Source organism: Panicum hallii, chromosome 3 (genome assembly GCF_002211085.1).
Source record: "Panicum hallii strain FIL2 chromosome 3, PHallii_v3.1, whole genome shotgun sequence".
Taxonomy (NCBI): domain Eukaryota; kingdom Viridiplantae; phylum Streptophyta; class Magnoliopsida; order Poales; family Poaceae; genus Panicum; species Panicum hallii.
Genome location: NC_038044.1, coordinates 17,679,721 through 17,703,326, shown reverse-complemented (window position 1 = coordinate 17,703,326; position 23,606 = coordinate 17,679,721). Strand labels below are relative to the sequence as shown.

Here is a 23,606-nt window from a genome sequence, read left to right as displayed (position 1 = left end):
CGCATGCGCTGCTCTCCTCAGGTCAGCACGCGCATTGGCTCGCCTTGACGGGGGCCGTGTCGTCGCGGCATGCATTGACCTGGACCGAGGAGGGAGTGCTCCCACCGGCGGCGAAGGAACGAGCCCCGGCCCCCTCTCCAACTGGTCGTAGCACGTCATGATGATCCCCCAAAAAAAAAAAGCTTTGGAGGCTAAAACGCGTCTATGGGGATCAGTCGCGTCATCAAAAACCGAAATGCAGGAGTGATCTCACTGGTCTGTGCCGGCCTCCGTCCTGAGTGCAGCCAGAGAGTCAGGAGGATCCAGGACTCACTACACCAAAGCTGCTCATTTTCATCGGCCACATATAATTTCGTTGGCAAAAAAACCGACGAAAATAACTCACTTATTTCATCGGCCAACCAAAGCCGACGAAATTATAACTTGATTTCGTCGGCGTGGCTCAAGCCGACGAAAATAAAGGGATCCTAATTAGGATGATTTGGATCTTTCTAGGCCCGCACAGCACACTGCGTCCCCGCGCCCCGCCGCCACCGCCCCGGCCCAACACCCCACCACCGCCGCGCCCCCCGCCACCCCCCTGCCGCCACCCCGTGCGCCCCCCCCCCGCCGCGGCCCCGCGCGGCTCGGCCCCGCCGCCGCCGCCTCGGCCCGCGGCAGCCCCCCTGCCGCCGCCCCGCCCCCCCGCCCCCCCCCCCCGCGCCGGCCCCGCTGCCGCCGCCTCGGCCCCGCGGCCCCCGCCACCGCCCCCGCCCCATGAGGCCCCCGCGGCCGCCGCCCCTCTGCCCCCGCACCGATCTGCCTCGCGCGGCTCCACGCCGCCACCCTCCGCGCGGCCTCCTGCGGCGCGGCCGCCTCCCCTCTGCCCCGCGTCCCTTCGTCGTACCAGGTGAGCCGCCGGTCGGGCCTTCTTTTTTTTCTATAAACCATACTGATATGACCTTTTTTTTGGCTGTAGATCGAAGGTGCATACCTTCTCTGCCCCTGCGCGGCCCTCCTCTGCACCTCGGCTCGCCGCCGGCCCGCGGGCCCCCGCGGCCGCCCCGAGGCCTGCCGCAGCCCCCTAGCGTGGTCCCACACCGCGGCCCCGAGACCCATCGCCGCCATGAGGTCCCACGCCACGGCCCCGAAGCCTGTCGCCGCCGCCGCCCCCGAGGTCCCACGCCACGGCACCGAGGCCCGCCGCCGCCCCTCAGGCCCCACGCAGTGCCCTCGCAGGCCCCGCCACCGCCCTCGAGGCCCCACGCCGTGCCCCCGCGGCCCGCTGCTGCCCCGCAAGCCCCCGCCGCCACCCCCGAGGCTCCACGCTGTGCCCCTGCGGCCCGCCACCACCCCCGAGGCCCCACGTCGTGCCCCTGCGGTCCGCTGCCGCCTCGCAGGGCCCCGCTGCCGCCCACGAGGCTCCACGCCGTGCCCCTATGGCCCGTCCCCACCCCCGAGGCCCCACGCCGTGCCCCGTGGCCCACCGCCGCCCACAGGTATGCTTGCCCGTTCTCTTTCCTGCTAGTTTCGAACTGACCGAATAACTATTAAACTTAGTGATGCATTGTTGTCCATTACTCTAAGGCCAGAAACTGTATTACTCTAAAAATATTTGTGTTACATTTTCTTGATAATTATTGTTTGGTTAGTATCATTAATGAAGTAACATTTCTCACTTTCGTTATGAAGTAGCTAGTTTGAGAAAATGATAGACGATCGAAGTTGGATGTATGATGGTTGGACAAGTAACGGAATGCCTACGCGAGAGTGGATGGTCAACACACAAGCTTTTGTTGATCATGTATTTTTCTTATCTCCTGGCGGTGGTTTGGCAAAGTGTCCATGTAACAAATGTCAGAATTATTCTCGTCAAGTCAAGATTGATATGGAGCGTCACCTGTGCAAGTTTGGTTTCATACCGAATTATGAGATGTGGTATGAGCATGGGGACTCACAGGAGCAGGAGCCATACAACCTAGTTGATTTTTTTGAGGAAAAGAAGATAGGATGGATGCAATGATGGATGATTTTGTCCAACAGGTTGAGAATGCTGCTGAGGTACCGGAATATTTTGGTCTGCTTGCGTCATCAAAAGAACCATTACATGGAGCCACTACTTTATCACAGCTTGCTGCTGTGATACGGTTAATGGCTATAAAGTCCAAGTATAACTTTTCAGTAAGTTGTTACAATGATCTTGTTGACTTAATTTTGAACATGCTTCCGAAACCTCACAAGTTCCCGAAAGACTTTTACTAAAAGAAGCTGTTAGCTGGTTTAAGGATGCCGTATCAAAAAATCTACGTGTGTGAGAACAATAGCATGTTATTATGGAAGAACAATGAAAATCTCAAGTACTGTTCGTTTTGTAAGAAGTGCAGATACAAAAGGGTGGTAAAAAAAGATGGAAGTGTGCAGATAACAAGTATGCCCGTTAAGGTATTACGGTACCTACCATTGAAATCAAGGCTTCAACGGTTGTATCTATCTCAGAAGACTGCAAAACATATGAGATGGCACAAAGAGAGAATTCGTAATAATACAGAATGCATGAGCCATCCATCTGATGATACGGCTTGGAAGGCCCTCGACCATTATGATCCAAGTTTTGCAAGTGACCCCCGAAATGTGCGTGTTGGGTTGGCCACTGATGGCTTCACTCCCTTTAACTCAAATGCTGCCCCCTACTCATGTTGGCCAGTGATAACAATTCCATACAATCTTCCACCATCATTATGTATGAAAGATGAGTATGTGTCCTTGATGCTTATTATACCTGGCCCTGACAATCCCGGTAAGCGTTTGAACATGTTCATGCAACCATTGATTGATGAGCTGCATGACTTATGGAATGGATTTAGGACGTATGACAACAGCCAGAAGGAATACTTCAATATGAAAGTAGCATTTCTTTGGTCTATTCATGATTTCCCTGCATATGGAATGTTCTCGGGATAGAGCACGCACGATCGTCTATGTTGTCCGATATGCATGGGTGATACAGATTCTTTTCGTTTGAAATATGGTGGCAAATTCTGCTTTTTTGACTGTCACCGTCGGTTCTTGTCTCATGATCACCCATTCAGGAGTCAACGAGATGTCTTTCGCAAGGACACAATCGTTACTAAGGGTCCACCCAAGCGTTTGATCGGTCAGGAGATTGTAGCAAGCTACTGTCAGTTAATTCCCACAGATGATGAGTTTGAAGGGGTCAAAGAGGAGCATAATTGGACTCATATAGCTGCCATTTGGAGCCTTCCTTATGCTACTGCTCTGATCCTTTCACATAATTTAGATGTAATGCATCAAGAGCGCAATGTTGCAGAAAGTATAATTAGTATGGTTTTTTATTTGAAAGATAAGACTAAAGATAATTTCAAAGCTCGGCAAGACTTAGCTGAAATATGTGTTCGGCTAACCCTTAATCTGAGACCCAATCAAGCTGGCCATATGGGGAAGCCACGTGCTAAGTACTATCTTAAGCCTGCGGAGAGGAAAGAAGTTCTTTTGTGGCTGAAGAACCTTAAATTTCCTGATGGATATGCAGCTAATCTGAAACGAGCGGTGAACATTGTAAGTGGAAAAATGAATGGTTTGAAGAGTCACAATTAACATATCATCATGGAAAGTTTATTGCCTGTGATGCTGCGTGGGTATCTCGCTGAAAAAATTTGGATAATGTTGGTCGAGTTAAGTTTTTTCTACAGGTAATTATGTGCAAAAGAAATTAATAAGAATACAATGAGAAAACTGAGTAAGTAAATACCTGTCTTAGTATGTAAGATAGAGAAGGTGTTCCCCCCGGGTTTCATGAATGTAATGCAGCACTTTATAGTGCATTTGCCTTATAAAGCTGAGGTGGGTGGCCCCGTACAATACAGGTGGATGTACTTTGTTGAACGAGACGTAAAGAAGCTCAAAGCAACCATCGGAAATAAAACACGAGTGGAGGGATGCATTACCGAGGCATTCTATCTTAAGGAGATCTCACACTACACGAGCACATATTTTGCAGAAAAAAATAACATTAATGCTCATATACCGCGCTACCACACCTCGAATGAGACACCGACGAGCAATCTCAAGTTGTTTCAGTGGACTGACAAGGTTGTCGGTGCTAGTTTGGTCTATGTAACGTGCATACAAGAATGGAATATTGTATTGTTATATATGTACACAAATATGGAGGAGATGGAAAAATATTTCGTGTAAGTACCATGACATATATCTCATATGTGAATCATGTTTAGCGATGTACTTGTGCTAAATAAAGAATATGTAGGTTGTTTGATCAAGAACAATAGAGATATGCACGACAACCAACTGCTAAACAGCTCGAAACCTTACGGCATGAGGGTTTACGTGGTGGTCCCAATTTTTTCACATGGTTTAGAAGACATGTAAGCATCCTTACTCTAACTATCTTATTTATATAACTCGTTATGAGTTAACAAAATTTTAAAACTTGTAGTGCATGAAGGATAGCAGTGTCCATGATGATTTAAGACAGCTTTCATATGGAAGCACGACTGCAAGGAGTTATGGTTGTTATGACATAAACGGATTTCGGTTCCGTTCAACGAAGATTAAAGCAAAAAAATCCACATGCCGCCGCAACAAATAGTGGAGTTGTGACCACCGCGAGTGCCTCAGATGGTTCTATCACGGAGTATTTTGGTGTCATTCAGAATATAGTGGAGCTGAAGTTTGAAGGTTCAAAAGATTTAAGAGTTGTGTTATTTTATTGTGATTGGTTCAATAGTAAATTAGGTTCTGGGGTAAAGCATACAAAAAACTTGGTTTAGTGGAGGTGAACCACAAATTGCGACTTTCTGGTTACAATCCATTTGTCCTCACACATCAAGTTGAGATGGTCTATTATATGTTGTGTCCATACCGTTCGGAAAGTTTAGAACCATGGTGAATTGTTCAGAGAGTATGTCCTCCAGGTCGATTGCCTATTTTTGGAGATGAAGGTTACGATGAATGTGAGCTTGATCGTACTGTTCCTGAAGCATTTTAGAAAGATGAGCGTAATGGAGCCTTTGAAGTTGATATTGGGATGGCACTTGACAGATTAGATGGTGACACTGGTGATGTAATAGTTTCTGAGGTCCATAAGAAAAAAACGGCCACGTCGTGCAAGTAAAGTAATGTTCACAACATATGAAACGCAGCATCGTACTACTCATGGTGACTCCGTAGCTGAAGAAGATGACCCCGAGGACTTTTAACATGTAATGTGATGTAAAAACTAGTTTTTCTTAATAGTGTTTTATTTGCTAATTGTTGTTATGAAACTTGTTATCTTTTATTTACCATTGCTTTATATGATATTAACTAACCATATTTTATTTTTTTCAAGATGAGGTCATTTGTGCACTCTCTAAAGGGGAAGGGAAAGAAGGGTGTATCCTCGTCTTCAAGGAGTCACGGAAAGAAGAATGATGGCTCCGCATCTTTGGATAGGCCTTCTCTCTTTAGAGGCAGCAGTTCTCACCTAAGCCGAAGAAGTGCACTTCAGCGATGTCTAGACGAGGCTGTGCAAGTAAGTCATATGTAGTTTGCATATGTAATTTAATTTCTTTAATAACAATAAATATATACTTGTCTTTGAACAGCAAGAAGAGGAAGGTAGAGGTGCGGATGATGAAGAATATGTCGCGAATGTGGATGGCAATGGAGATGGAGGTAGTGGAGAGGGAGATGGGGGCAAGGACAGAGAAAAGTGTGAGGATAGAGTTGGAGATGCAGAGGAGGAGGAAGAGGAGGATACTGCTACTCAAGCTGTGTTCAGGTAGTTATGATCATTTCATGAAAAATTTTATATGAGCTAGCTAACTAATACAATACATTTAGATTTATAGGCAACAATGTGATGACTCCTGCAGCAACCAATCCGGCAAATCGTCGACAGATTAGGCCACATGGGGATTGGTAAGTAATATATTTTATTATTGTAGGCAGTGGGACGATATTTGTTGGGAGGGAAGAAATAGGTTAAGACCTGTGAATGCAACATTGGGAATACTTTATCGGTTTCACTACCCAGGAATGGTCATAATTGGAGGTGTGCTTCAACCTGCATTGAAGTGGGAGCACTATAACCTGCAATCGGATGATCAGGGCGTCACGACTGCAGCGAGGGTTTGGAATGAGTTCTGGGTACTTTTTTATCATAACTTGTCTAACTTGTATAACTACTATCTATTTGATTCATTTATAAGTTGTCTAAAAAATTTATTTTCCTTTTTAGGAGAGGTATCGTTTGCCGGAGGTGGAGGAGCAGTGCCTACAAGATAGGGCTCGTTTCGTGTTCGACAAGGCAGCGATGAAGGTGGTAAGGGACATGATGTCCAATGGTCGTATACAGTGCGTTTGTCTATACTATAAAAAAATTAAGCTGCAACACATGAACCAGAAGTTGGGCGCCTCTGAGATATATCTCCGAGAGGATGAGTACCTTCAAGTTGATATTAGCGGTTTGCCTTGGTTGAGAAAGTGTCCGAATGCTTGGCGAGCACTTTGTGATTATTGGGCTTCACCTAGCTTTGTGTAAAAATCCAGGATGAACAGAGCTGATCGTCAAGTAGGACCACGGGTTACACAAAGATATGGGGCTGATGGACACCTTCGTTTGGCTCATCAAATGGTAGGTGTTTATTATTTCAATTTGATTATTATATACTTACTTGCAATATCACAATTTCTTCTTTGCCAGGAGGCACAAAGTGGGGTGGCCCCAAGCTATATTGAGACATACATTAAAGGCCACCACGGCGCAGATCCTACGCAGCCAGAGTTGCTTTGTAGTGAGAATGCCACACAGACTCTGGTTAGTAAAATAATTTGATTTCAATTAAGCGATGGTTCGAATATTATCTTATTATTGGTTGCCTGAATGGTAGGCGAGATATGGTGATGAAATGGTGGCACGTCATGGGAGGAGTACAATTGGAGGAGGAGTGATGTGGATGTTGGTGCCTTATGCTCAAGCGGGGGAGGGAAGAAACATGGCAGGTTCAGCATGTTGAATGGCGTTATTGATACAAGTGGTGCTTTGAGTCAAGCATGGTGTTCTCAGTCCTCTCAGAATTCTCGGAGCTACCAACGGGAAAGGGAAAGGGAAAGTCAACTACAGGAGGAGATAAGGCAGTATGGAGAAGCGATGCAGAGGCAAGAGGAGTGGGCAAGGCAATAACACGAGTACATTCAAGGTTTTTTTGCTCAGCAACGATAGATTCAGGTAATATGCAAGTTTGATATTTTTTCAAGTCCTTGTGCACGGTTCATTGCTATAAGATACTTGATTTACTATCGGTTTTTAGGAAATGCTAGCGGCTACCCTTAGCTCACAATTTAATTTGCCGCCTCTTCCTTCGCCTCCTCCTTCACCGTCGACTTTTGGACCATATGTGCATCTACCGTCTCCACAAGTGGTAATTCGTGTAACTAGCAATGCTTAAATTTTCTTATATATACGTACTAAATAGATTTAATTTTGTCTATAATCAGGGTTCGACGAGTACTCATCCTCGAGGAGTTTCTGCCAGCCCGTCCACGCCACCATCAACAGCGTGAAATATTTCTAAAGGTGACTGCGGCAGCGGACATAATATTACTCCTCCTTGATTTGTGTTTTCGTGTTTCGTTGATATATATGTCATTTAGACTATGGATTTCATGATTGTACTTATTGGATGTATTTGATGATTGTGTGATGATGTATTTTATAATTCTCCTTATGGATATGTTAAGTAACTGCTTATGGATGACTGCGTTATGGATGAGTGCGTTTCATGACCGCTATTATATGCAACTGTTTTGAGCAGGATTCAAGTATTTTTGTCGGCCAGGTGGCCGACGAAAATACTGCAGCAACTCCAGTATTTTCGTCGGCTTCTGAGCCGACGAAACAAACCTCAATTATTTTCGTCGGCCCCTCGGGCCGACGAAAACCAAGCCATTTTCATCGGCCGCGCTGGCCGACGAAAATAGTGACATTATTTTCGTCGGCCACGCTGGCCGACGAAAATGTGAACTAGCCGACGAAAATAGCGTTATTTTCGTCGGTTGCCGACGAAAAAGATCTTATTTTCGTCTAGTTTATTCCGTGAGCCTAATTTTGTCGGCCGGCCGATGAAAATAACTATTTTCGATGGCTTTCGGACTATTTTCATCATTTTTGGCTGATGAAAATACACTATTTTCCTCCTGTAGTGACTAGCTGGGAGGTTCGGTCCGTTCTGTTCATGTGCGACGGCAATCCCCGTACGTATGGATGAGCAGCTACGGCATTTCCAACTGGGGGTCGTGTCGATTTGCTTTGCAGTTTCTTGTTAGATCACCTTCTGCTGCTGCTGATGGTCAATGGTAAGACTACGTAGACCACATAGATAGGTCGTCGGCAAAAACCCGGCGGAGAGTTGCGAGGTAGCAAGGATGGAGTTTACCATGCTGACCCAACACGAAATGTTCAGCATGCACCAAAAGGAACTTCCATGAAAACGAGAACTGGGCGCTGCTCGAGAGTTCCACACGCCCCAGCAGAACTGAAAACAAAGTACATTATTCAGGATTCAGCAGTCTACTACTCCGAATGATCTACATAGATGGACACCAGATTACCTATATGGCTATACAGCATTTATAAACTCTTGACCGTAACATTCTAAGCCTTGCAACTTTTTCTTACAAAAAAAAATTGATAGTAAGATCTTGAAGCAGCCAGCGAAAACTACGAAAAGGAGAATGTCAGCTAAGATCTGTATGCAAGGAAAAAAAAGGCGCGCGCATTCTAATCGCGCACCTAGAAAACAAAACTCGGTATCTCTGACGATACCATAGCAATCGTCCTCAGTTCGCCACCTTAATCTATTGCGATTATGAGACACCCAACCGAGACATACATGAGGAACACAGGATACAGCGCCAGGGCCTTTCTCCGCGGGTTGACAGCAGCGCTCATGAACGGGTATGCTGCCCAGGAGCTCCATGCCAATGTTACAATCACCACGACTATCTTTAGCATGACACTGTCATTCAGCATGCATATCAGAGCCCCGACATCCAGAGGGAACAGGCAGTATCCAAGAAGGCTGAGGCTTTGGAAGAAGATGATGTGCCCACCCTGTAGCAGAACATTACAGTAATCACCAAATATTACATGTCAGCTACCTGCCGATTTAATATGTGCTGGCATTATAGTAGGCCACAAGCAGAGAGAAGTGAGGAGAGGAGGGGCGTACCAGCAGTAGAACATTAAGCGTGAGAACTATAGCGCCAGCAGCTAATACAGCAAAGGCAACTGCAAACACTTGAGACTACAAAAGCAAAAGCCAAGTAATTGAAATCAGCACAAGATACATCATACATCATACTGTATGGAAGAAGCAATGCTGCAACCTAACAAAAAAAGAGTTAATATAGTTTGAATTAGAGTTTAAGTCTGCAAAAAATATTGTTGTACTATAGGTTAAATTTCTAATGAAAGGAGGATCAAAAAATGCAATATGAAACAAGTAACTAGTCAGTAAAGTACAGTAAACAAGAAAAAGACGCCCCCGCATCGCCCCTTCTCAGGGGCGGCTCGCGCGGAACCAGCGCTCGGCGCCGCCGCCCCTTCCGGCACCACCTCCCTTCCTTGTCGTCGCCCGAGTGGCCACAGGAAGCCCGCGCGGCCGCAAGGAAGGCGGCGGCGAGGCTCCACCACCCTCCTACTCTCCTTTCCTCCCCCTCGCGCTCTCTCTGGTGGCGACCATGGCGGCACCACCCAAGGCTGCGGCGGTTGCCGCCGGCCGTAAGCGTCCGGATCCGTCCAGGGTCTGGCCGGATCCGCACCCTCGGTCTCCGGATCTGCTTCTTCGGGGTCTCGGCGTGCTGGGGATTTGCCACGGCGACTGTTTCTAGTGGCGGCGACGGCAGGGCCTGGCTTCGGCAGCACATATGTCGGGCGCGCGCTTGACTCGGCTACGGCGGTGGCGGCAGCTTGCGTGCGGTGTTGCTTGGCATGGTCAGCGACCGCACGCCCGGCTTCATGGTGGCGCCCGGATTGGCGCGGTCCTGCGCTGGCGCCGGTGTCCGCAGCTGGATCGGCCCGGCTTTGCGGCGGCGGCCGGCGCGGCATGGTGGCTGCGGCGACCGCGGCTGGAGCGGCCCGCCATCACGGTGGTGGCGCGCGCAGTCCGGCCTGGCTGCGTCGGTGTTCATCGCTGCCACGGCCTGCTGCGGTGGCAATAACGTGGTTGACATGGCAACAGCAGCTTTGGCTTCTAGCGGCGTCTGGTCAACCTGTGTTGCGGTGTGTTGGCGGCGCCGTGGTGGCGTGTGCTGACAACGGTATGCTTGGGTGTATGCCAGTGTCGCCATGGTGGCGTTGTTGGTTGCGGCCGTGCGGAGGCTCACCAAGTGGTGGGTCTGCTGACGCCGACCATCTCTTTTCACCGTGGTGACCATGAGGGTGAAAATCCATCCTTCTTGGGATGGTGTTGATTGCGCCTTTGGCGTCATTTCCTTCCTGAAGACGACGCCGAGCGTCTCTGGCGCGAACCATGGCTCCTGTCTGAGGCCAACAATATGGGCATCGGCCTTCCCTGTCGGATGTGGCGGGTGAAAACCCAACCCATTTTGGGCTGGCATCGACGAAGTCTTCGGCTTCATGACCTTTTTGAAGGCGATGTCAGGAAATTCTGGCAAGGAGGCTTCCTCCGGCGATGGCTGCTTTTGAAAGGGCGCTTTTCTCTCTTTTCCATCCTTTTTTTCCTTTTTTCTAAAAAAAGATCCAGTCTATAGCGTTGGTTGTGGTGGCTCGTGTCGACGTCCCAATCCGACCGGGCATAGTTCGAGTTCGCGGAGGCTGGGGCATAGTTTTCATTGAGGCTCGTGTGGACGTCCCAATCCGACCGGCCAAAGTTGAGAGTCCCGGTTGATGTCCCAATCCAACCGGCTCTTGTTGTGTGATTGAGTTGAGTTGGCGTGATATGGTGCGAGTTGATGTCCTATTCCAACCGACCGTATTGTCGTTTTTTTGTTGTTTGCCCAGTCTGGACTTATATTTTTTAATATAATCGGCAGCTTTCCCGCCTAGTTCGTTAAAAAAAAACAGGTAACTAGATGTCTGCAGACAATAAAGAAGGAAATATAGTCTTCATCGTCTACAGGTAAAATTCACATATAGAAGGAAAGAACCAGCTGTGGCATATTCTCAACCTATGATATGACAGCAAAATGTCCATCACTCTTAAACACTTGGAGGGCGTTCTGCCCACGGAAACATTTTTTTATATAATTGCCCATGGAAACACTGGAAGAAAATCAGTAAGTCACAGAAAAGGGTTATTGTTGCCGGATAATTATTTCCACCTTCCAATTTTGCAGCATGAGAAACATTACAATTTGCCACTGAATAGGAGATGGTTAGAAGTTTAGCATAAATAGACATATGTTGAAAGGGTGGTAGTACTGCTTTTTTAATGTTTCAATATTTGAAGACCACAAGCATATGTTTCAACTATGAGCGTTCAGAGCCAACTTAATTAAAACTTCTTGTCAATATTATCTTTCCGCAAGGCAAAAGCATACCGTCTCTTTCAACAGACATGCTGCTTTCCAAAAGCAATTATCCCAACTTCGCAGCTCCAGTACAAAGGCATGCCATGAGAATGACTTTTTGCCATCTTGAACCAACAAAGAAGACTAAGTGGCTGAAATAATCGCAATCCAGTTTTCGATGGTATAGGTGAGGTGACTAAAAAAACTGCAGATAGCAGTAAGCTAAGGAAAGCCTCCGCTACTATGGTCATTGTGTGATAAGATTGGAGAGGCACATTTTCGAATAACAAAGAGGGCCTAGAGATTGGGTGAAATCTAGCATAGGAACTCAGAAGTCATGGCATTTCCCCCTCCACTCTGATTTGGTTGCCACGCATATACGCTTTATACAATGAGTTAAGGAGCAAGTTTCTATTTCTGCATTTGATGGACATGGATTTTTAGCTCAGAATTTCATGATATTAGTTTTTCTTCAGACTATATGCACTATGCAGGGAACGGGCTACGATTGTGTGAAAACTTACAATTTGTCCGTTTAAGATCATGTTTAGACTGCAAATTCACAACATAGCCTAATCAATCTTCCCCTCTCAACACGAATGAGACAAGCTTATCCATTTTCTCAAACTAAACTTGATCTGCATGTCAAAACTCCTAAGGTCTCAGAATGCAAGTGACAATTGAGAGCCTCCATTGCTATTTTTCATGATATATTTCCTCTTTGATATCCTAGCTCCTCTTTGACATTACCATTAAGCCACACAAAAGTACCGTTCAAATGGTAACAAAACTGAGTTTGTGTTTACCTACGTAAACTAGCTTTGGTCAATATATTCGGAATGCAAGCATCTTGTTTACGGATATGAATAGCTTCAGTATGCATGAACCAACCTAGCTAATTTTCTATGAGGATATTAGCAAGTTAAAAAAGATTGGCTTTGGATCCATCAGAAAATGCGAATTAAGATATCAAATTACAATCACTCATCAGACAATAAATATAGAACAGGTAGTGAAGTCAGTCGATTTAGGACACTAAACTTACAGCATCTCCAACAGATTACTCATCCCTCACCCTATTACCAAAAAATTAATATTCTAGTGAGTGGAGGTGCTCCAACAGATTACCAATTACCAATCCGATCTCAATTACCTAAAAGTTTTTAGTAATCACTAAAATACACCTCCCTCCCATCTAAATGAAGCGGATTTTTCCCTCTATCCTATTCTTTTAGATTTTGGTAGTCTGCTGCAGCAAACATTATCAAAAATACAAAAGTAGTTATTGGTAATGGAGAAAGGGTGTGTTTTGGGTATGTGGTATGAGTAATCTGTTGGATATGCTCTCGCAATTACAATCACTCATCACACAATAAAAGTTAAAAGGAAGACGAAGTCACGCCAGACAAGCAGAGCTTAGGGAGAGATACCCAGAGTATATGATGTAGTGATCGCACCCTAACATACTGTTGTGATGGTCATAATGGGCAGTTCACCACTAGGTAGCGTAAAATTGGCGATTGTGGCAGTGCTCATGAATCATGATGGACAGTTCGCCACTAACAAGTCTACTAAACGTGTAGTTTATAGTTGCGCTTGTAGCCTGCTAGGCTTCCCGTTTGGTTATTTTTCTTTGGTTTTTAGAAACAAGTATTGCGTTAGATTAATCTGCTCGTTAAATACATTTTCTCTGATTTCATTCGATTTCACGTGACGGAAGGAATGCAGGTAAGGAGCGTCCAGATGCGGCGGGTTGTACCTTGCCGGCGGTGGCCGACCAGGAGAGGATGAGCCCGAGCGAGACGATGAAGAAGAAGGGGCCCCAGAGGTCCCAGTCGCGCAGCGCCTTGCCGGGGTCCTCGCGGAACGGGTTGGGGAAGACGACGAGCATGAGGTTGCTGACGACGCGGTGGAGGTCGCGCTTGACGGTGTCCCAGACGGGCTCGGTGAGCGTGTGGCTGGCGGGCTCGGGGCCGCCGAACCCGTCGGAGGAGATGGGGACGGCGACGGAGCCGGGGGCGGCGATGGAGCCCGAGACGACGGGGGCGGAGACGATGGAGCCCGGCACCGCGGCGGAGAACGGGAGCCTGACGGGCGGGAGCACGGGAAGCGCGGAGGAGGAGACGGGGATGGAGGCGCGGGGCGGGGAGGCGGGCCGCAAAGCGGCTGGGGGTACGGCGGCGGCGGCGGCCTGGGGCGGCGCGGCGCGGGCGAGGGTCTCGATCTCGTCCATGTCGGACCGCGCCGACGAGGGGTGGAGAGGGTGCGACATGGCGGGCGTGGATCAGCGAGTGGAGCCGCGATCCCTCGCTCCCGGTCCCGAGGAATTACCGCCGGCGGGCAGGCTGCGCAGGGTGGGCCAAGGAGGGGAGAGGCGAGCGGAGGAGGGGACACGTGGATCTCCGTGGGACCGGGCGGAGGGAACCGGTACGTCCGCGAAGCGAAACACACCGTGCGTTCGATTTCGATCGCATGACCGCGTCGCCGTCTAGGCTCGGGCGGGCGCGCCACGTGGCCACAAACTGGGCATGTTTGTTCGTTGCCTCCGCCGGTGAGCGAGCTGCCGGTCTGCCGCACGCCGTGTTTGATAGCTGATCCGCTGACTCGCTGCCGGGGCTGCCCGGCGATCTGCCCCGTCGGCCGGCCGTTCTTGGTCCCTTGTCTCGTTTTTCCCGGGGTCGGTAGGTGTTCACGAGATGATGAGTCGTCGCTAAGAGCCGCAGACGATTCAACAGCAGCATGAACACAGCAATGTTAACGAAGACTAAACTGCATGCATGCTCCTTGTCTCAAAAGATCAATTCATATCAGCATGCATGACACCGCCATAATAAAGCAGAGCTGTGCATGATCTTCATCTGCAATCCAAATTGTGCATCGGTGAAGTAGAACGAGCTACTACTCGCAGTGCTAGCTGCTACCTGATGGTGTGAACTCCATGCATGCATCAGTCAAACTCTGAACCAGACCGTCTATTCTTATTGGCATTATTATTGGCATGCATTGCTCATGGCTGACCGCGAAATGCATAACGCGTCGTTGGCACCTAGTCACATGCCACGGGGCCCATGCAGGAGCACCGCGGCGACGAGCGCACCGGCGAGCCAGCGAAGGGAGGAGGCGCCGCTCGAGGCCGGCGCCGACGCCGAGGAGCAGTCGGCCCGGCTCCTCGCCTCTCCGCTGGCCGTCTTCGTCCGGCCACCGCAGCGGTAGCTCACCTCGAACCGCAGGTAGCAGCCGTAGCTGAGCACCCGCCCGCCGCGGAGCCACCCTGCCCCGGCGCCCCCGCAGGAGAGCGCCGCCTGCCACGCCGACCCCATGAGCCACCGGAGGCAGTCCGCGGGCGACGCGCGGTCCCCCGTGCACTGCGCCAGGGCGCGCACCGTCCTGCCGGGGTCGTACAGGCTCCTCCTCTCCCCCACGGCGAGCGTCCGCGCCGGCTCGTCCGCGGCGAGCCGCGCCAGGTCCAGGCCAGCCAGGCGAACGACAGGTCGGGTAGCGTGTAGTAGTAGTAGTAGTAGTTTGCGAGCTGGCCCCTGTCCCCGTCGTCGAGGTACGAGCTGGGGACGTCGCCGTCGCACAGCACCTTGCGGCGGTCGTCGTCCCGCGCCGCGGAGGCGTCGGCGTAGTAGGCCAGGAAGCACCAGCCGGACCAGGCCCCGCCGCGCCGGCCCGTGGGGCCGCTGCAGACGCCGGTGATGTTCCGCGCGGCGGCGGCGAGGCACGCGTGGCAGTCCTCTGGGGACGAGTCGTTGCCGATGCAGACCCCGCGGAGGGAGGCGCCACCGCGGGACAGGACGGCGGAGCCCTCCGGCGCCGCGACGGAGGGGAGCGCGGCGAGGAGGTGGGCGAGGTTGGCGCCGCTGTCGTTCTTGGAGTTGGACGCCGTGCCTGATGAGCCGCTGCCGCCGCAGTCGAGCAGGAGGAAGCGGCCGTCGCCGTCGACGACGTGCTCAACGAACGCGCCAGCGCCTGGCGGTGGTGCTACGAGAAAAAGGAAGGCGAGAAAGAGGGCCGCCGAAAGGACCTGGCCGGGCTTGTTGATTCTCAACGCGGGGCGGGAGGATGGTGGCCGGCACTGATCTCTGATGCGCCGGCTCAATGCTTGCCCGCTCGGCGTGGAGTGTTGGTTCTTGACGGCAGCGTACCCTGCTCGAAGAGGAAAGCTAAGGCGAGCAAGCAACGACGACGAGCAATTTCATGGAACGCATATGCATTGCCGCGTCGATCACATGCGCTGAGGCTGAGGATGAACAGAACCGCAGGTGCATGCGCAGCGTGCTTTCTGTGTGCGCTACGAGAAGTTTTGGCATCCAGCGAGAGGCTGCTGCGATCGATGACGACGACGACGCGTCTGGCCTGGTCTAAAGCCCTAAAACCGTAAGGTAGGGCACGGGCTACACACGACTTCATTGCAGTAATAGAATGCAGTAGCAGATCAAGATGGGGCAGTGCATGTGACTTGGCAGCATGTTTACACGCACATTAGTGCTTTTGTGCCGTCTGCCGTGCTCAATGCAAGCTGCTACTTTATCCAGTGACAGAAGCAATATAAGAGGTCATGCATGATCACTTTCCTGCTTCCTCGATCATCTTCTTATTCCATTCCTGAAAATGCTTTATGGAAATACTAAGGATAGCACTACAAAAGCTATAGAAAACGATAAGAAAAGCAACTCCATATGTACTCGTAATCACATGGCTTATCTCGAGCATTCATCCATCTTAGGTGGCGTCCATCATCCAACCACTTCATCTCTCTTCTACTCGTGATTCCTTTAACTACCCATGATGATTACCCTTGATTCCAAAATGAATGGCCCTGATATATCACGTGGTCACATACATATGAGAAAAATCCGTTTTGACATCTTTTTGAAGGTTAGCCTCACTTGATTTTTGTTGCTCTTGCTCGCGCACTCGATCTCTGATGTGACTAATATTCTCACTCTTCTCCGGCGGGCTTTGAAGAATGCTGGGGTGGTGGTAGCCGCATGGGCAAGGCAACGAGATGGCCAGAACAATGCAAGACATGGGAGGTGAACATGGATAGGTAATGACAAAACCCTAAAAATGAAGTAGGAGGCGTGATGGCGTGGTGGGGGTGGGGTAGGGAAGGTGCTCATCGCCGTTGGAGGCGATGCCAGCGACTCACGCGAAGAGCGCCGAGCGGTGGTGGCATGACCGAACTGAATCAGAGAGGAAGAAGAGAGGTATGAGGATGAGAGATCGGAAATGCAAATGGAAGACGAATGCGGACCATCAAAATTCCGTATACTATTTGCAATAAAAATCAGGGTTTAAATAAAGGAAAACGAAAATAAATGTAACAAAAAGAGATTCACTGTGTGTATATTTTACTACTTTTTGAAAAATCAAATATTAACAAAGTACCATTTCAACATTCTAAATATACGTGTTGATCATTTTTAACGTACTGCTTCAACTTATTTTTGAAAAAAGACCTATTTTATTCGAGATGTTGAGTTAGAATCCTCAGGTTACTGAATCAAGTTTAAAAGTATGAAACCAACAAACATGATTAGCTATAGAGATTGAAATAAGAAAAAAATAAAGCAGGAAATATAGTAAAAATATAGCAAAATAAAAGCAGCAAATATACTAAAAGTATAGCTTGCCCATATGTGTTGTGGACCATTGTTAGTTGGCGCGATACAATAATTTTGCTTAGCGAGCTATTGGGTTAGGTGTTTTGTAAGAGCAACTCCAAAAATCTAGGTATAATTCTAGATAAATTTAAAATTTTAGAAGGACTCTAAAAAATAGAAGAACTTTCTAAACGTGAACCAACGCTCCCCAAACCACGCTCTCTATATTCAAAACGGGTCCCCACCTGATGTTTTTCCCAGCGATCGTTTTTTTTTCCCGCTCGTTCCCTCCGACGCCGTCGCGCCGTAGCCTAGCGGCGCCTGTACGCCGCCGCGACCTGGGCGTCTCCGGCTGCTGGGCCTGTGCTCTCGCCGTCGCCCTCTCGCCTTTGGCCCTGGCGGAAGCACCGGCTACCCCCTTGCCGGACGCGGAGGCCGAGGAGCTTGCTGGTGTCTCCGGCTTGCTGGTGGCTTTGAGGGCATTGGACGCCTTCTGATCCCAGTAGCTCGAGTCAATTCTTCCCAGGTGCTGCAGCTGCCAAGCCTCTCGCCATCGGCCGGGAGCAGGGACGCGAGCTGCGCCGGCGGCTGGGAGGAGGAGGGCGGCGGCGCGGGCGCATCGTTGGAGAGGGAGAGCGAGAGCTGGAGCGAGTCGAGGCGGGGCTTCTTACCCCCGACCACGGACGAGTCGTCGCCGGGCGGATCCCCGCGCTTGGGCACGGAGAGGTGGAGGAAGTCCCTCTCGACGCAGAGCTTGGCACTGGCTGCGGCATGCTCGGCCGCCGGGGCCGGGGTGGTCGCGGGGTTCGGCGGCGAGGACGGCCCGTCGCCGCGGCGGCGGCCGCCGAGGCGAGCGGCGGCTTGTCGCAGAGGTAGCTGCTGAGCGTGAGCTCGCGGTTGGGGAAGGGCGGCTCGGGCGCGCTGGAGCCGGGCGCCGCGGTGCTGCCGTCCTTGGATCCGTCGGAGTCGCCGGACATCGCCGCTGGATCCGGGCCGGATTCTGGGCGGGATTCCGCGGTGGTTGTTCCGGCCCGCGGGGGAGGAAGGAAGGAGAGGGGCGGGGCAGCAGGTTTTGGCGCGGGAATTGGCGCGCCCGCGCGGGAGGAGGAAGATGGCGAGGCGCCGGCGCTCGGCAAAAAAAAGCGAGCGAAGGAGAGAAGTTGCCGAGCGGAATAGCGAGGAGAGGGAAATGGAGACTTTGTTGGATGGTGTTTTCACCGTCGTTTATCCATATTTATCCAGCTAAATCAATTTACCTTGGAGTTCCTCTAAAAGCAAACCACTTTCCGCAAAGATGCATAGAAGGCCCGCTATTGGTTGGTGCCATGGCGATGACAAACTGAAACATTGCAAAAGTTGTGACGTCTGGATACTGATCGTGCAAAAGTACAACGCACTGTAGTCTCTGTGTTATTGTGTATGGCATGCGGGTCCCAAGTGACTTCCATTTTTCATCAGTAAATATAGCTAGTATGGATCTTATTTTGTTATAGCTTATTTGTAAGGAGTGCAATACTAGAATCGTAATATAAAAAATTAGGGCTTATTTGATGCAGTTCCAGGGACTCTGGCTCCTTCCGATATACATTAAGTGGCGGAATGTGGAGCCAAATCAAGCAGGGCCAGTTGAGCTAAATCTTGTGTATTTCTGCTTGTGCACGTCAGCCAAACTAGCATAGACGTATACTTGCAGTGGAGCAGCGTGTGGAGGAAGCAGAGGCCAACGTCTAGTTTCACCTCCAACATGGTCCACCCTAGCTACAATGTAGCAAGAAGCCTCTTTTCTCTCTCTCTCCCTCTTCTTCTCACATCCGGTGGAGGAACCGGAGGAATTGTGGCTCCTTCGATGTGCTGTAAGAGGAGGCAGAGCCCTTCGAAGCCTCACCAAACGATCTCTTATAGTAGCTGAGTCATAGTCATTGCCTGGCCAAACAACCTCTTATAATAGCCAAGTCATAATCATTTGGATATTTTTTTAGCAAAATAGGTGTTTTAGTCTCTCAACTTTGATCCGAGGGTCAAGTTCATTCTTCAACTTTCAGATAGACTAATATAATCACTCAACTTTCATTTTTTTCAAACTCATCCTTATGCTGATATTATGCTCCATAATAACATAAGATTTATGCAAAAAGTCCCTTTTTGCCCTTAACTACTTCCATTTCTAAATCATTTAAGTTCTGATCATCAAAGTGTTTAATTTAGAACATACAATTTTATTTACCCATGCATCATCGAATTTTATTTACCCATACATCATATTGCATTGCATTGCATAACTACGTATTGCATTGCATAACTACGTACCACCATATAAAATATTGCGGAAAGTTGAGTGAATATTATTATGGAGTATAATATCTGCACAAGGATAAGTTCAATCTTAAAATAAAAGTTGATGGAACTATATTGGTCAATTTAAAAGTTGAAGAATAAATTTGATCATTAGGGTAAAATTAAGGGATCAAAATATCTATTTTGCATTGTTTTATCTACTCCAACAGTTAATGCGTCTTCGTTTGGAGTTGCTTGCCCTGTCTGCATCTTGCTGCCACGTCACAGGTGTATGGATTTGGTTGCCAAGCTCAAGCAGCTGCAGCTCCCGCGCGCGTGAGACGCCGTTGAATTTTCCCGCCGGGGGCGTTGGCGTTCCGTATAATCCAGCGCCAGCTGCTCGCGAGGCACTGTGGCGTGGCGGTGACTTGTGAGCACAAAACGTGCGCGCACCCGTGCGCCGGTCAAGTAAAGGACGAACCTGCCACCGTCACCCTCCGGGATCTGCTCCGCCGTTTGTTCGTCAGGCCATGCCGACGGCCGGCAATCCCTCATCTCATTCGCCGTGGGGGGAGCAAGCGGAGCCGTAGCCTTAGGCCCTGTTTAGTTCAGGGCGTGTAAAGGCAAAATTTTTTTTAAAGGAATCTTACCAATTCGAAGTACTAAATGAAATCTATTTACAAAACTTTTTGTATGGATGGGTTGTAAATCACGAGACGAATCTAGTGATGCTAATTAATCCATAATTAAGTAATAATTAGCGGATGGTTACTGTAGCATCACTGTTGCAAATCATGGATTAAGTAGGCTCATTAGATTCGTCTCGCGATTTACAGCCCATCCATGCAAAAAGTTTTGTAAATAGGCTTCATTTAGTACTTTAAATTAGTAAAATTTCTTTAAAAATTTTGCGTTTATAGTTTATTTTGTGTTTACGAGGTGGGAACTGAACAGCACCTTACACGAGAACCCGCGCAATCCAACCGGAGGAATCATCAATCCCTCGCCGCCGAGCGTGAGCGTCGTGTCACACAGCACGAACGAACGGGGGAGTAGAGTTCTCCACTGGACGAGCGGGCAGCGGCCAAGTAAGGAAAGCCGCAAAGGCCGGGCCAAAGGGCAAGGGCGCACCACAACGGCCGGCCGCGGTGCTCGTGCGCAGGCCCGCCCGCCCGGTGCCGCAGATCTTCCATTCCGGGGCACCCCCAGTCACAGTCACAGACTCACAGTCACTCCCCTCTCCTCGCCCCCGAGCCGCCGGGGCGGACACACGCGGCTCCCCCGTCCGTCCAACCAACCAACCACAGTTTTTCCCCCTCGCTCTCTCCTCCTCCCCCCTCCCCAGACGGCCAGACCTGCGCCAAGCCGCCAAGAGGAAACAGAGCACAGGGCAGGGCAACAGGACAGCGCGGCTCGCGACAAGCCGAGGGAGCGGAAAGCGAGAGCCGCGCCGGCCGCCTGGTGCGCGGGCGTCTGCCTTTCCCCTTTTCCTCCGCTGGGCCGTGGGCCGGCGGCGCATGGCGTCGTCGCGGGTGATGGCGTCGTCGTCCCCGCCGCAGCCCGCCGGCGCCGGGGCCGGATCCTCCTCGGACCTCGGGCGCTTCAGCAGCGGCAGCGGCATCGGATCCATGAACATGGACGACATCATCCGCAACATCTACGGCCCGGAGGCCGTCGCCGGCGGCGTCGGCGTCGGCGGGGCGGCGGAGCCCTCGCCCACCCCGGCGGCCCCGGCGGCCGCGGCCCGGCGGACGTCGGAGGAGGTGTGGAAGGAGATCTCCGCCGCGGGGGGGCTCTCCGTGCCCTCCCTCCCTCCTCCCCCTCCCGCCACCGCCGGCGGCTCCGGGGCCAGGGGCGGCGGCGGCGGCGGCGCGGCGGAGATGACGCTGGAGGATTTCCTGGCGCGGGATTCCGGCGCCAGGGCCGCCGCCGCGGCGGAGGGGAACATGGCGCTGGGGTTCCCCGTCCCCGACGGGGGGGATGCGGCAGGGGCAGGGGCAGGCGGCGGGAGGGGGAGCAGGAAGCGGGCGCTGGTGGATCCCGCGGACCGCGCAGTGATGCAGCGCCAGAAGCGCATGATCAAGAACCGCGAGTCCGCGGCGAGGTCCAGGGACAGGAAGCAGGTGAGAGCGAGGTGAAACGTCTCTCTCGGCGCGGAGGATTCGATGCGTTTCGCGTAATTTCGTTCTCGGAGCAGTTTTGGTTGATTCCTCGGCTGATTTTGATGCTTTTGCTTGGTCCCGTGTGCAGGCGTACGTCGCAGAGCTGGAATCGCAGGTTACGCAGCTCGAGGAGGAGCAAGCAGAACTGTTAACGGAGCAGGTATTATTCTTGGTTCTGCACTCAGCAAATGGCGCTGTGGCATGAAGTGGGGTGGGCCTTTCAGGGATGCCCCGGGCCACATCTTGTTTCCATAGCTTTATATGCGATAACATTCCGTTACATACGGGCACTGTATAAACTGGTCAGCAGGTGATGGTGATTACATTAATCATCTTGTTAGAGTACAGTGTGCACCTGACCACCACTGTGGTAGTTGTGGGAACAAGGAAAAGATGAAAGTGCAAATTTGTGTGACCATAGGTACTACTGTGTTCCAAATGTGAAATTATGATACATGCTATGCACTGATAATTGTCATAGTATTCCAGTTGTACATGATCACCCGGGGGGGGGGGGGGCAGATTTTCATCAAACTAAATAACCATCCATCTTATTTTTGTTTCTTAGCAGCGGTGGATCATTTACCTTTGCATTCTGATGCTCTATCAAGTTTTTTTCTTAAAAAAAAATGTTGCCACCAGAGAAGGAGAAATGAGTCCTACTGTCATACATTTGATGGGTGAAATATCAAATATCTGAAAATTGATCTTCATTTGCATTGTCATGTGATAAGATATCCTTGTCCATCAATGCATGTATCCTAGTTTATGGATTACTCAGAGAAGTTTTCTGCAGAATTCTGGTTATTCTCTGTGTTCTTGTCTCTGGCTATATGGTCTTCCCTTCAGTTGATTTTGTTTTACCATTGTTATTTTGCAGGAGGAGCGACGCCAGAAGAGGCTTAAGGAGGTAAGCTTCATTATCAATATAATTGCTTAAACACATGTTTAGCCTACGTAAATTACTTCGTATGTATTTAGCAGTCAAATTATATGCACAAAGATACCATTCTGACTCAGAGATTTACATTCTTTTCTGAATCTGAATGCCGAATGTGCTTCCGCACAATCTTAGTGAGACATTTTTTTTTGCAGCAAGTAGTTCTTTGCTCCATCTTTAAAAGCATGTCACAACTGTTTTTTAAAAGTTCTTTTTGTAGTGTCAAATTCCATCTTTATGGACCAACTTAATTAGCCCAAATTTGCTTGCAATGCCTGGAAGGAAACTCTTCTGAAATCTTTGGTTGTAATCTGAATTCTGAAGAGTATATGACAACCTTTTTTTCCCGATTTGTTGCTGCATTCTCCATAAAATTCAGAAAACAAACATGTAGTTTTGCCACTGGCCTAATCTGCGACTCTGATAATGTAACATGTAGTTGAAGCATCATAATAGTATATTTTATATCTTATGATCTTACCTTGTTACTATCAATGGTGGAGGGTGCTTTTTCTACACAGTTCGTATACATAAGGAAAAGTAGCTTCCACTGATTGGACATTGTGTAGTCTTCATTTTATTCTCCGTGTTCATACCTTTGTGATTTTTGCAAATCTGTTGCCATGGTTACTTGAGTAGTAATAACTCTGCAAATTCAAACATGCAAAAAGTGGCTGCTCCATTTATCTAAAGAAGTTAATCTGTTTGTGCAGATGATGGAAAGGGCATTTCCAGTCATAAGGAAAAAACTGTCGCGAGATCATAGAAGAACCAATTCCATGGAATGGTAGAAAAACGACTCCGATCCCTGTTTCTCTTCCCTTAGAAGTTACCGAGTTTCTTTTTTTTTTCTTTTAGATTTTTGTTTCCCCTAGTTTTCATTGGCAGCTATGTAGGAATAGCAGAAACAATTTTAGGTGACATGAAATCTGTTTAGGGTTGGGGTTGTGCGTGATCAAGAAGTCACGCCATTCAGAATTATCTGTTGTCAGCTTGACTGTTGTACAAACATGAACAATAAGATTTGCTTGAAGGGTGGAAAGTATCTTCATTGCAAAGTCAGCTACTTTTACATATATGAAAATTTGA

General features: G+C 49.6%; 3 protein-coding genes across 8 annotated transcripts; 2 read left to right on the top strand and 1 right to left on the bottom strand.

Annotated features, from left to right (window-relative positions):
* Positions 1–1,105: 1,105 nt before the first annotated feature.
* LOC112885294 (vegetative cell wall protein gp1-like) lies at positions 1,106–5,783 on the top strand. The gene is made up of 4 exons (XM_025950945.1): positions 1,106–1,478; positions 3,530–3,555; positions 5,006–5,095; positions 5,604–5,783. Exons 1-4 carry the CDS (start codon positions 1,106–1,108, stop codon positions 5,781–5,783), a joined length of 669 nt encoding a protein of 222 aa, XP_025806730.1.
* Positions 5,784–8,671: 2,888 nt separating this feature from the next.
* Positions 8,672–13,804, bottom strand: LOC112887854 (protein YIPF6 homolog). The gene is made up of 3 exons (XM_025954139.1): positions 13,292–13,804; positions 9,231–9,305; positions 8,672–9,112 (listed from the first exon to the last, which is right to left on the bottom strand). Exons 1-3 carry the CDS (start codon positions 13,802–13,804, stop codon positions 8,852–8,854), a joined length of 849 nt encoding a protein of 282 aa, XP_025809924.1. The 3' UTR covers positions 8,672–8,851.
* A 6,754-nt stretch (positions 13,805–20,558) lies between these two features.
* LOC112888004 (bZIP transcription factor 12-like) lies at positions 20,559–23,575 on the top strand. 6 transcript variants are annotated; one of them, XM_025954339.1, is made up of 4 exons: positions 20,563–21,549; positions 21,666–21,737; positions 22,458–22,487; positions 23,231–23,575. In XM_025954339.1, exons 1-2 carry the CDS (start codon positions 20,933–20,935, stop codon positions 21,727–21,729), a joined length of 681 nt encoding a protein of 226 aa, XP_025810124.1. In that variant the 5' UTR covers positions 20,563–20,932; the 3' UTR covers positions 21,730–21,737; positions 22,458–22,487; positions 23,231–23,575. The 6 variants fall into 6 exon arrangements, with proteins under 6 accessions (XP_025810125.1, XP_025810126.1, XP_025810124.1 ...); XM_025954336.1 differs by having other exon boundaries at positions 20,597–21,538; positions 23,231–23,562; XM_025954340.1 differs by lacking the exons at positions 22,458–22,487; positions 23,231–23,575 and adding an exon at positions 21,888–22,104 and having other exon boundaries at positions 20,559–21,549.
* The last annotated feature ends 31 nt before the right edge of the window (positions 23,576–23,606 follow it).

Bases quoted from the DNA above. Each gene is read 5' to 3' on its own strand.
- LOC112885294 (XM_025950945.1), top strand. From the start codon at position 1,106: ATGAGGTCCCACGCCACGGCCCCGAAGCCTGTCGCCGCCGCCGCCCCC. The intron at 1,479-3,529 runs GTATGCTTGCCC...ATGGATATGCAG, and splicing joins TGGCCCACCGCCGCCCACAG to CTAATCTGAAACGAGCGGTG. The intron at 3,556-5,005 runs GTAAGTGGAAAA...GAAGCATTTTAG, and splicing joins TGAAACGAGCGGTGAACATT to AAAGATGAGCGTAATGGAGC.
- LOC112887854 (XM_025954139.1), bottom strand. From the start codon at position 13,804: ATGTCGCACCCTCTCCACCCCTCGTCGGCGCGGTCCGACATGGACGAG. The intron at 9,306-13,291 runs GTACAACCCGCC...TTGCTTTTGTAG, and splicing joins GGTCGGCCACCGCCGGCAAG to TCTCAAGTGTTTGCAGTTGC. The intron at 9,113-9,230 runs GTACGCCCCTCC...GTTCTGCTACAG, and splicing joins CGCTTAATGTTCTACTGCTG to GGTGGGCACATCATCTTCTT.
- LOC112888004 (XM_025954336.1), top strand. From the start codon at position 20,933: ATGGCGTCGTCGCGGGTGATGGCGTCGTCGTCCCCGCCGCAGCCCGCC. The intron at 21,539-21,665 runs GTGAGAGCGAGG...TCCCGTGTGCAG, and splicing joins GGTCCAGGGACAGGAAGCAG to GCGTACGTCGCAGAGCTGGA. The intron at 21,738-22,457 runs GTATTATTCTTG...GTTATTTTGCAG, and splicing joins CAGAACTGTTAACGGAGCAG to GAGGAGCGACGCCAGAAGAG.